The sequence below is a fragment of the Pezoporus occidentalis genome, unplaced genomic scaffold (assembly GCF_034315485.1).
Source record: "Pezoporus occidentalis ecotype Australia unplaced genomic scaffold, CSIRO_AGI_Poc_V1 ctg149, whole genome shotgun sequence".
Lineage (NCBI taxonomy): Eukaryota > Metazoa > Chordata > Aves > Psittaciformes > Psittacidae > Pezoporus > Pezoporus occidentalis.
Genome location: NW_026913305.1, coordinates 2,260,643 through 2,272,617, shown reverse-complemented (window position 1 = coordinate 2,272,617; position 11,975 = coordinate 2,260,643). Strand labels below are relative to the sequence as shown.

The window sequence follows — 11,975 nt, the reverse complement described above, 5'->3', positions numbered from 1 at the left end:
AGTATGATTTATATATAGCCTATGTTCTGTCATAGCAACAGCAAAGATTGCAGTATGAGAAATTGTTTAACAATCTGTAGCAGGTGCTAAAATGTTATCTGTTTCCCTATTGCTCCAGAGAGGCAGTCCAGTTTCTATTCCTTCACCAATTCTGCACTTTTGTTTTCTTTAAAATAAAAAAATAAATAGTAAAAATACTCAAGCATTCTTCCTAAAGCTCTCTAGCAAAGAACTATTGCATACAGACACAGCCATCATTATTGCTTTGGAAGCATCCCTCCATAAAATACAGTAGCAGTAAATAAAGCACGAGAAAGTCTCACTCCGTCCTACAGTCACTAGCTAACTAGGCATCTATGGTTCAGTTCCCTGTTTATTGTGTGTTACACTGGCATGAGTTTTCAGCATAGGTCTGTTTTTCTGAAATTGTAGTTTTCCCTTTAAAGACTCTATCTTTTGTTTTTCTGTTTAATATGTGAATTGATGTTAAGCAATCAGAAAAAAATAAAGTTCTTGCTTGATTTTGCTTGTTTATGTTTACTTTTATTTGGCTTAGTTTTTCTTTTTGTGCTGTCTTGCTGTTAGGACCTTACTTAAAAGAGTATCTTCAGTTTACTCTCTTAGGAAAGCCCTGAAAAATTTTCTTTCCGTAATGTAATAGCTACTACTTACAGTTCTGAAATTCTCATTCCAAAAACTTTTAACAAGAATATTTTTACAAAGAAACCAGACTCATAATTCCCTGTTTTGCTGACATAATTTGTCAGGTCAGATTATTAAACATAGCTAACCCATATGAAAGAAACATAGAGAAAGTCCCAGAGTATCTTATGATCAGGTATTTATAGTGAGCTATTAATGGACATGGGCTCTACTGAGATCATTTTCAGTCCTGAAAATATCACTTTCAACTTAATAATCACTTTGTCAAAGTGTAAGGTCTTCCCTCTTTCAGAAGGTGAGGAAAATGAGTATATTTTCTCAATTCGTAGGAAAATTACTAGTCTTTACAAAATAGAACTGGTCTAGATTTAAACTTTTCATCTATTGATTGTACTGTAGGGATAATCAAACACTAACAGTTACTTGTCTTGTACATTTTCTTAATATATTTCTCTTTTTGCTAACGTACAATTACAGAGCAAGGCCTTGCAATCATACAGGCGGATCAGGTAACAAATTCAATAATGCAGGTTTGCTATGAATTACTGCTGCTCAACTTTAATTAGTTTCTAGAATTATTCCAAACTTTTTGAGTGGCATGTTGGCAACTTCCTTCATTTTGTTTGTTCATTTTGCTAATTATTTATTTGCTTTCAGTTTTGCATATTCAGTTTATTTTACTTTTCCCTGTATTTTTTCAGGGCAACTCTCTTGAAAGACAAAAGTGGAACTTGTGTTAAGGTAAAACAGATGAGGGTTTTCAGTCCAACAGAACATCTGTGATTTTAATCTATGTATGTTTATATATGTATGTATGCATGTAGGTGAATATACAAAAGAACAGTGTGTCTGCTTATGCACAGGACAATGTACATCTACACATATAATACTATTTAATGATTGATTTCTTCTTTTTAACATTTAGACTTCACAAATAGTATCAGATTTATTTCTATGCTCCATTGTTTTTATTACAATGTTAAAAGAGTAAAAATATTTTAAATTGATCTCTTTCAATTTGGCAAACTTTTTTTAAACTAATGCTATACTTAAGCTGCTTTTTTTTTTTAATTATTATTATTAACTCCCTTGTGGTTACACCAGTGTGTTTTATTTCTGCCTGTATTTGGATATATACTGCTGCAGTATTTTTTATATATATCCCTTACAAATATCCCTATCCACTGGGAGGCTGGTGCACATAGCACAAATCTAGAATACTTTCTTGACTACAGAGACAGTCTTAACGATGTCGTTGTTGAAACGATTTGAACAAAACCTATTATTTAACATAATAACTTTTATTATTTTAAATGCATGTCCTTTATTTGCCCTTCACTTCCGGGTCCTCTGTGAACAAACTGAAAAAGCATCCCAAGTCTTATTGAATATTGTCATGATTTAAGCCCAGCTCTAACTCAGTACCATGCAGCCGCTCACTCACACCCCCTCCCCCCCCCCCCTCTTAGGTTTTCTGCTAAGGAAACAGAGCACCATTGTGATGATATTTGAGTGTCTAAAGCATTTAAGAGGGAATGACTCTTAAATAATTCAATTTACTTATTTTTGCTGCTTTCTAATAAGTAATGCCAGAACAAGTAGCTATTCTATATGTTCAGTCTGTGGAACAGAGGCAGATCTAGCAATCCCATTGAAATAGAAAACCTTTACTCTTACTCTTCACTGTTATAAATAGAATAACTCCTTGCAGCACAAACTGAAATACTGGGGAGAAGGCTGGACCTTGAGAGGGAGAAGTTCTGTTAATTTCTTTTCAACTAAGTTTAATTTCTCTTGATACTTGAACTGTGATTTCTATTTCTATTGCTGCAGATTTAACCTGAAGGTTTAACATCTGCTTCCAATTAAAAAGCAGTATTTTCCTATGAAAAGTGATCCAGGTTGTGCAGATTTGCCATGTATGATTCTCTGTATATATTTGATGATGATTCTGAAGATGAAATCCCTACCCAACAAGCTATTCAGGAAAGCTTACGAGATAGGCATAAAATTGAAGCAAGTGGCAGCGCAACAGAGGACGAAAGGTCGTAAGTTATTACTTCTATTTTGGATGTTTTCTTGGCATTACTATAAGCATGTAGTAACCTTATTTTCCTTTGTAACTCCATATGTTGTATTGCTCTGACTTTGTCTCATGGGTACTGGAAACCACTAGTAGCTCACTTGTTCTGAGTTCTCTCTGAAAAAGTATTCCCCTTTCCTCAAAAATATGGAATGTATGAAACTTCCAGGTGATGTTTTACATCAATATTTAAATGAGTACAAGCTTTATGAAGAAGATATAGAATGATATAGAAATACATTGGTATGGTAGCTTTTCATTTTAGTAGTTAATTGTTGGCTTTTGTGTGAAAAATCCAATATTTACAGTGGCAGGGGGAAACCAACAAAAGAAGTGTTTTAATATATTAAACCCTGAAAAAACATACATAACTTACAGAAATCTAACGTGTAGTCTAGAACTGAGTATTTAAAGTATAATTATATCCTGAATTCATGTTAAGTTTTACTTCTTTTATTTCTTTTTCTGTTTATGCAGCTTCCAGTATGTTACAAGTAAAGAACATGAAAAGATAATTGCAGCAATTCGGGCAGTTAAGTACAAACACACCACACTAAGCCTATACCCGTAGGAATCACTTGAGTGATATCATTGTTGAGATCAGTCTCATCCCTGTTAAATCAGCTTAACTTTACTTTTGGCTACCTAAATACTTCTCCTATAGTTTCACTAGGGCACCTGTTTATACATTAAACTTTTATGCATTACTGCTCATGAGAGAATTGCATTTGAACTATTTTAGTCATACTATTATAAGTTTTTTCAATGTATAATTCAAAAAGCTTTGTGAATCAGTATTAATCATTGAGTGTTCCATTCATGTAAACCACCCTGTGAGAAAAAATTGCTTTGACAAAAGAAGTTGTTTATTCCAGATAGATACACTGATGGGATAGATGGTGCTCAGTATATTAGTTGCCTGAATTTTGTTTTATGATGAGTAATGGGATATGTGTCTGTCTTAAAATATCACAGGCCAAGAAGAGGCCTTGATGAAGTTGGTAAGGCACAGTTCTGCTTTTGAAGAAGCAGATCAGCAAGGCTGGCTTCCCGTGCATGAAGCTGCAGCACAGCTAAATAAGAATATCCTTGAAATCACTTTTAAAGGTACAGAACCCTTCTGGTTTCCCACCAGAAAGTTTTACAAAGTTGTATTTGATGAATCATCCAGCTTCAAATGTGTACTTTTCTGTATTTCAGCCTCCTGTGCTGTTACATGGGAACAGACCACTCTAAAAGGGGAAACACCTCTATTGGTGGCAGTAAGAAATTGCTTTGTAGAAAATGTCCGCTTTCTCCTGCTCAATGGCTGCAACCCCAATGTTAAGAATGAAGAGGGAGATTCTCCTTTAGTTATAGGTGAGTACTTTATTTAGGGGCACAGAGGTGGGGGAATGAGGTGAGATTGTAGTTACGCCTTTTAGATTTCAGTTTGACATATTTGTCTTCAAAGCAATATCTAAAATATTTTGCTATAAGGAGCAAAAAATGTTCTAGTCTAGCTGTGCTAGACTAGGCTGCTAGGCTAAAGCTTCTCAGGAAAGATGTGCAGTATATTAAAATGCACTGTCCCCTAAGATGGGGATTTATGAAATTTAACTAAAGCAGCCATGTAGGTTACAGATAATGGGGTATCAGAGGTTATAGTGTGCTATCAGTGTATTTCAAGTAGCTGTGGCACATGAAACTCCTCTACCTAATCTGTCTTGGTGAAGGGCACTCACTGTTCTATCCCACACAGCCTGGAAGATCAAAGAGAGAAGGAGGGAAAAGTGTTACCTATTCAGTGCATCCACTAGAGCCAATGCAAATGACTCTTTTAAGATCCCTCCTGACTTAACAGATAAGGTTTATTAAGCTAAGAAGGCATGTGACACAGTAATTCTAAATTTCATTTTGTATTATGGTAATTGCTTATGAAGATTAAGTAGAGCTCTCTGAGCAGGCCAGCTCCTGGCTGCACCAAGTCCCCCATATATCATCTCTGTCTAGTGGCAAGGGAAGTTGTATTCTGTTGCATTACCAAACACAACAGGGGATTAGAGAAAGAAAAAGAGATTACCATAAAATTATTCATTTGTATAGTTAATGTTATCCTGGAAACAAAGAACAGACTTGTTGATAAATTAAACCTTTTAGTGTAGTGTGACATTTCTCAGTGCATAAATAGCACTATCAGGAACAGCCTGAGGTTTCCTGGGCTGCTGCATAATAGAAGCCATAGTGCATGGAATAGTATGGAATAACATTCTGATTAACATTTTCCTTATTGTCTTACAGCAGTTAAACATGATTCATATGAGATTGCCTCCTTGTTGATAAATTCTGGTGCAAAAGTGAACTTGCAGTGTGTCCACAAGAGGACAGCTTTACATGAGGCAGCCAGAGTAGGCAGGAAGGATCTGGTAAAGCTTCTCCTTCGTTCTGGAGCAGACCCTGACCCTCGCAGTGGATATGGGCTCACGCCTCTAGCACTGGCTGCACAGGCTGGCCATACAGAAATTATGGAGCTCTTACTGCAAAAAGGTGAGACTTGATCCTATAGGATGTTGTAGGAAGAGAAGGCTATAGGATGATTCTATAGGCTTCTATAGAATGTTGTATGATTCTATAGGATGTTGTAGGAAGAGGAGGCACCAACTGAAACCTGGCAAATTCTGTCTGAACATAACACTTTTTTTCTGCAAGGGTGGTTGAACATTGGCACAGGTCACTCAGAGAAGTTGTGGAGTGTCCATCTTTGGAGATACTAAAAATCTGAATGGATGCTGTCCTGGGCAACCTGCTGTAGCTGGCCCTGCTTGAGCACAGGGTTGGACTGGGTGGTTTCCAGAGGTCCCTTCCAACCACAACTATTCTGTGTTCTATTTTACAGCTCAGTAGGTTGATATAGCAACATGTAGCCTTCACAATACTGTGTCATTGGAGAGCTGGAGATATTAAATTACTGCTGGATATTCGCAGTGACCACTGTGAGAATCCTTGATTCTTCTTTCCAGGTGCAGATGTTCTTTCACAGGCAATGGATTGTGCTTCTGTGTTATTTGAAGCAGCAGGAGGAGGAAATCCAGATTCTCTGAGTCTTTTACTAGAATATGGGGCTGATGCCAATGTACCAAAGCACTCGGGTCATTTGCCAATCCACAGAGCTGCATATAGAGGACACTTTCTGTGAGTTACTATACTTAAAAATCAAGTAATGGTGACACCAGAAATACTAATTTTGCTAATTCTACTTTATTTGAAGCAGGCAGCAAATCTGTAGTTTTGTAGAAGGAATTCTTTTTATCTTGTAAGTATGAGTTATCTGTGTCTGAATGCAAGATATGAGTCAGGATAAAATCATCGTCGTTCTAGGATGAACATAATTCCTGTAGTATTTCCCCACTTGTCACAAATAATAACACTGTCCAGTCTGATGCTGAGGTTCTTGGGATCCCCTCAATATCTTTGGGTATGCCTAATCTCCACCCCATTACAGGAAGGTAAATGTATTAAATAAACAACTAGATGTAGGGGATAAGGGATATCCCTGTTTTAAAGACAGGAAGGTTACTGGAAGATGTTTATGCTAAAATCACAACCAGTAAATGAGAAACAAGTCTTCAGTAGTGGAAATGTTGAATCGTGGTTAATAATCTGAGGATTCTTAATTCCTATGTTACTGTTTTATAGAAATTAAATAAATTTAAATGTTAATGTTTATATTAAATTATATATTATATGTATTTATGTCATAATGTATTAATTCCCTAATTCCTACAGGTTAAGCAGTAACACTCTGCTCTCAACATTTAGGAAAAGCTTCTGTTGAGAAGGAATCATTCGACTAGCAAGGAATGGGTTGGTTCATGAATACTAGTATAATGGAATGGTATTTTATGTGTAGTAAGTGTCAGTTTCCCTTTCTGGCTAACAATTTAACTACTAGCAGTTAAAGCCAATGCAGAGGTATAGCATGCCATAGTACTGGTTGGGACAATTAAGACAGTTTTATACTTTCATGATGAATTCTGAAGCCCAGCAACACAGAGAAATTCAAAGATCGAGGTAGGTGAACCAGTGTGTTTCAGATTCCGAGTTTCTTCTTTCTTAATTCTTCAGAGCCTTAAAAATACTAGTTCCAGTTACTAATTTTGATGCCATTAAAGAAAGTGGGATAAGTCCAGTTCACTCAGCAGCAGCAGGAGGACATCCTCAGTGCCTCGAGTTTCTCCTAAAATCTGGTTTTGATGCCAATTTTATGCTGGATCAGAGAGTTCGCAAAGGCTACGATGACCACCGGAAATCTGCATTGTACTTTGCTGTTTCCAACGGGGATATCCACTCAACACAGTTGCTGTTGAACGCTGGAGCCCTGACAAACCAAGATCCCATCAACTGTCTTCAAATAGCCTTGAGGATGGGCAGCTATGAGTTAATGAATCTACTGCTCCGACATGGGGCAAATGTCAATTACTTCTGCAGGGTGAATACAACACATTTTCCCTCAGCTCTACAGTATGCTCTGAAAGATGAAGTCATGTTAAGAATGCTGATGAACTATGGGTATGATGTGCACCGCTGCTTTGACTGCCCTCAGGGAAGCACTTCGCATTCCCAGTACGTGACTGATGGATGGACTTCGACCGTTATCAAAGATACAACGGTAAGTCTATCAGGTGGCTTCATATGTTGCTTTACTTCCAATAGCCTTCCTAAAACTAAATGAAAATGTACTTGATGCAGTGCCAGAAAAGGAAGTTTTGAAACTGTAAGACAGTTTATACATAAAGATGGGAATAGACAAGGCTTTAAAACTAAATAGGTGTTGCAGTGAGGACTGGTTCATGACAACAAATGAGCACAAACATTATTTTTGACTTGTGAAAATGTAGCTAATAATATGCTAATGGTCAGTACAGAATTGGCTCCCCAGCATGGTCTTGTTCATGCTCTGAAAGCAGGGACATCCAGGCTAGCTCATTAGGTTGTTCGGTATCATAGCACATTGTTCCTGGCTCTTGCCCTGCGGAGGTGTAAGTCACTGACAGGAGTGTTGAATATTATCTATTAAACATTTTGTTTCTGTCAGTTCTGTGAAGTGATAACACTGTCATGGCTGAAGCATCTGTCTGGGAAAGTAGTGCGAGTAATGTTAGATTACGTCGATCACGTTAATATCTGCTGGAAGCTAGAAGCAGTTCTCAAAGAACAGGAACTCTGGCCAGACATCAATTTCATTTTAAGTAAGTATCTGATGTTTGCCTTTGGGAAGACAAACTAGGGACTGGGGTGATTTTTGTTAGCTCCATTTTAGTTTTCTTTACCTCGGACTGTGCTTTTCTTGACCCTTGTTAGGCCAAAAGTTATGTTTTGACAGTAAGAGACCTCCTAAACATCAGCCTGTGTAGGATTTAACCTAAGTTTCTCTCAGAAGTCTAACACAGTAACTGCACTATTTATGTAGGGCACTTGTGAACTTTAATTGCGACATGGACAACATAATCCTCTTAAAGGGGAGAAAACCATTTCCCCCTGCCTCAAGTTGACAGAACAAGTTTAACATATGACTATTTTTAATGGAGTGATTTAATTATAGTCTAGATTAATTTTACAGCCTTTTTGCTTGTACATAGATTAAGAAATAGTGACTCAAAATCCTACTTTTAGTAGCTTCTTCAGGTTGACAGAAAACTGACACCAGCTATTTGGGGTTAAAGTACATTCCCTAAACTTTACTCCTTAAACTTGCATTAACCTACATTTGGCCAACTTGACAGAAATGAAAGCTGTTGATTTAGAGGCCAGTGGTTGTAAATACAACTGGGAGCTGTATGGGCTGAGACAAAGAGTAGATCCTGACCAGTCAGGTTGTCCAGGGACAGTCACATTCATTTTATCTATTTGCAGTGAATATGCTGCAAAATAGGGAAGAAAGCTTTTGAAAGGTAGCAGAGTATTGAATAAATAAATTGAATAACATTTAATAAATTAATTAATATCAATCTTGACTTCTCGTTTCTAGCAAATCCTCGCTCTCTGAAGCATCTTTGTCGTCTGAAGATACGGATGTGCATGGGCCGGTTGCGCCTCCGTTGTCCTGTCTTCATGACCTTCCTTCCACTGCCAAACTGCTTGAAAGACTATGTACTATACAAGGAATATGACCTTTATGGACAGGAAAATTTCACAGGCACCTACCACCTCAACTGTACATAAGTATTAGTTCTATAGTTTGAAGGGCATATTGGCGTGGATAAGACCTTTTTCTGTTGGGATTTATCTCGTATATATTAAATACCAGCGTACCCCAAAATGTAAGTATTAGTGATCACATTCTACCTATCTACTGGAATATAAACTATCTGTACGTTACAGCAGTAGTATTTTAAATGCTTAGTGGGGCAAGTTAAGGAACTGCAAAACACAAGCCTTATGTTACTGCTAAGTTAAAGCCTGTCATGATAGGTAACACTACCCCCACTGCAGGGTTAAACTCAGGGTTTAGTTTAAGGTAAGCAATTTAACCATAGGTTTGTTTTTTTTCTCTTCCCTTTCTCTTGCCAAGAAGTAAGTTTTTATTTGTCCTACAACTTTTATTTTGAAGTCCTACAGTGAAGTTTTGCAGAGCAGCTTAAGCAGGAGTTTTCTTCCCCCCCTCACTTGATGAAGCAATCCCACATTCTAAGCAGTGAAACAGGATTAACAGCCATAGAAACCTCTGCTTAGCAGCAGCTAGCGCAAAATACCAATGGTACAGCAAGGAGGCACTATTTCTGACACCTGTGTTAGTTCTGCACCTCAGTCTCTGGTACAAATACGTATTGTCCACCATGGATTTTGATGGTTTTACTAGGTTTTCATCCTACAGTGCTGGCTAAAGGCATGCTTGCAATTTTAGGAGTTTCTCTTCATACAGTTGGGGTGTGGGCTTTTGGAACACTACCTGTCAGCAGTCACAGTTGTCTTAGGAAGGCTTACAGCGTACACACAGACACAGAGCCTGTTGTTCCTAAAAATACTGCTGTCAGTCTGTATTTTAGAAAAAAAGAAAGTTTATCAACACACTTGGCATGAGTAGTATTTATTCCTTCATTATCAAGTAAGCATAGAATTTTTTTCTAGTTATACATGCATCTTTATCACAGAAGTTACATAATCCAAAAGTCTGCTTTTTCCCCAGAAAAATCTACAAACCTTATAAAATACAAATTTAACCATAATGTAGTTATGACCAGTTGCTTTTTACATGGTGTTTATCATACAATAAACTAACAAAGCCCATGAAGATATGTATCAGTACCCATGTTAATGGTTGTGCTGGTATATATAAGCCTCTGTACACGTGAATTCTGACCATTATAACCACAGCTCTGCAGAGGGCTACACCTTATCAGATGACCACACCAACATGTGCACTAAACAGGTAGCTACAATGTTTAGGAATATTCTTCTACCGTTCAGTCTTTGATTGTTGCAAAAATAAGTTATCAGCATTCCCAAGTACAATAACTTCCTCTGAGGTTATCTGTCTAATATGGTTAGAATTAAGAGGAGATACACTTTGACAACAGAGCAATATAACTGCATGTTAAAACTTAGTTCAGAGGAAGGGAACACATCCTATCACCAATAACTTCCTGGAAGTCAGTGCTATGAAAAATGCAGGAGGTTTTTGGATTAGTACAAATCCCACCCAGAAAGTTCCTATAGTTAAGCTTTTATTTAATCAACAAAACATTGACCGAAGCCCTGGCACAGCAGGTTTACTACCCATGTTTCCAAGATTATACAACAATCAAAGTTGACACAAATATGCCACTGGAGGTTTTTAATACAGCTATTCTGGGAAAATGTGCAAGTCAGTCCCAAACATTGCAAAAATCACTTACACTTCACTAGAACAGGACCAATCCAGAATATCACCGTAAGAATTTGACAACTCTATTATAAAAATGATCTGAAAGATAGTACAAAATCCTTGGCTTGCAATAGAAACTTCATTAGGAATACAAGTGCGTTCACAATGACACACTGGCTTGTTCTTGTCATGACAACTTAGATACCACTGTGGCAAGGAAAACAAAAAAAATCAACTTACTGCAGGGTTAAAAAGAAAAGCCTCAGAGGCCTTGATTGACTTGCAAGAGATTCTCTGAAATAGAGCAGCAGAAAGAAACACCAGCTCTCACTGTTAGACTAGACAATATCTCTACTAAATTCACTAAGCAGAGGCAGGTTTTTGTTCTCTATGTGAATTATTTCTGAAATAACAAGAGACTATATCGTAACATAGTTTTCTCCATTGGCTCCTCCCAAATTCTGTGCAACTAATTGATCAGATTTTACCTTAAACTTACGTGCAGGCACATTTGCTTCTTTATACCAATGTACATAAATTATAGGTCCAAAAATAGCTTCAGCTGTTGCAAAATTTTTAGCCCAGTGTTTACATCTATATAAAGATGAAATTTGACAGCACAGTAGAGGGGGAACGTTCCTTAACTCCTAAATATTACTTCATTGTTAGACAGTAAATTGGCTTCACACAATTTTAAACCTAAACAAATGAAAGAAGACAATCATATTTAAATTAGTTTAACTACCTGCTCATAACCAGTTGTATATGGCTACACTGCATATGACTCTTAACTTGTCCTCTGATTTAAACTTGGAGAAAGCTGTTAGTGGCTGCAGAGGGGTACTGCATATTACCTACAATGCAATAAAATGCATACCCGTAAGCATAATTTTGATATATTCATGCCATTACATACATAAAGAATGTATGTAGCTTGGAACAATGGGCAGCAAGACTTGCTTGGTCTGCAGCATGTAAATTTATCTAGTGTAACAAATTCAGTATCCCCTTACCTAAGGGGAAAAATGTGGCAGGAACTACAAGGCTTCAATTAGCAACATAAAAAATTAGTCCTCAACAACACTGTGGCTGCAGTACAAATGCAAAGTCACTTTAAAATCAGGTACTTGAAAGAGTATTTTCAGGCATGTCTGAAATCCTAGTAGATGCATATGTTGCAAACTACAACTTCAGCTCAAAGTGCTTGAAACATCAGTCTGTAAGTAAAAGGCAGTATTAAACAGGAGCTGTAAATTAGAGGTGAGGAAACCAACCAGTAATTTACGTAAAATAATAAAATGCTCAAGTGCTGAAATCCTACTGCAGTAGTTCCCAGGAGGACATGAGGTGCTGATAATAAAAGTCATACTCTCAAGAAAAATATTA

The 11,975-nt window shown here is 37.1% G+C and overlaps 1 protein-coding gene across 3 annotated transcripts; it reads left to right on the top strand.

Annotated features, from left to right (window-relative positions):
- The first annotated feature begins 630 nt into the window (after nucleotides 1-630).
- On the top strand, nucleotides 631-9,020 carry ASB14 (ankyrin repeat and SOCS box containing 14). 3 transcript variants are annotated; one of them, XM_062610699.1, is made up of 11 exons: nucleotides 631-958; nucleotides 1,365-1,457; nucleotides 2,497-2,711; nucleotides 3,224-3,279; nucleotides 3,722-3,853; nucleotides 3,947-4,105; nucleotides 5,027-5,272; nucleotides 5,746-5,917; nucleotides 6,851-7,394; nucleotides 7,821-7,974; nucleotides 8,754-9,020. In XM_062610699.1, exons 3-11 carry the CDS (start codon nucleotides 2,581-2,583, stop codon nucleotides 8,945-8,947), a joined length of 1,788 nt encoding a protein of 595 aa, XP_062466683.1. In that variant the 5' UTR covers nucleotides 631-958; nucleotides 1,365-1,457; nucleotides 2,497-2,580; the 3' UTR covers nucleotides 8,948-9,020. The 3 variants fall into 3 exon arrangements, with proteins under 3 accessions (XP_062466683.1, XP_062466685.1, XP_062466684.1); XM_062610701.1 differs by having other exon boundaries at nucleotides 632-958; nucleotides 2,497-2,708; XM_062610700.1 differs by lacking the exon at nucleotides 631-958 and having other exon boundaries at nucleotides 1,362-1,457.
- Nucleotides 9,021-11,975: the final 2,955 nt, after the last annotated feature.

Bases quoted from the DNA above. Each gene is read 5' to 3' on its own strand.
- ASB14 (XM_062610699.1), top strand. From the start codon at position 2,581: ATGTATGATTCTCTGTATATATTTGATGATGATTCTGAAGATGAAATC. The intron at 5,273-5,745 runs GTGAGACTTGAT...TCTTCTTTCCAG, and splicing joins GGAGCTCTTACTGCAAAAAG to GTGCAGATGTTCTTTCACAG. The intron at 7,395-7,820 runs GTAAGTCTATCA...TGTTTCTGTCAG, and splicing joins CCGTTATCAAAGATACAACG to TTCTGTGAAGTGATAACACT.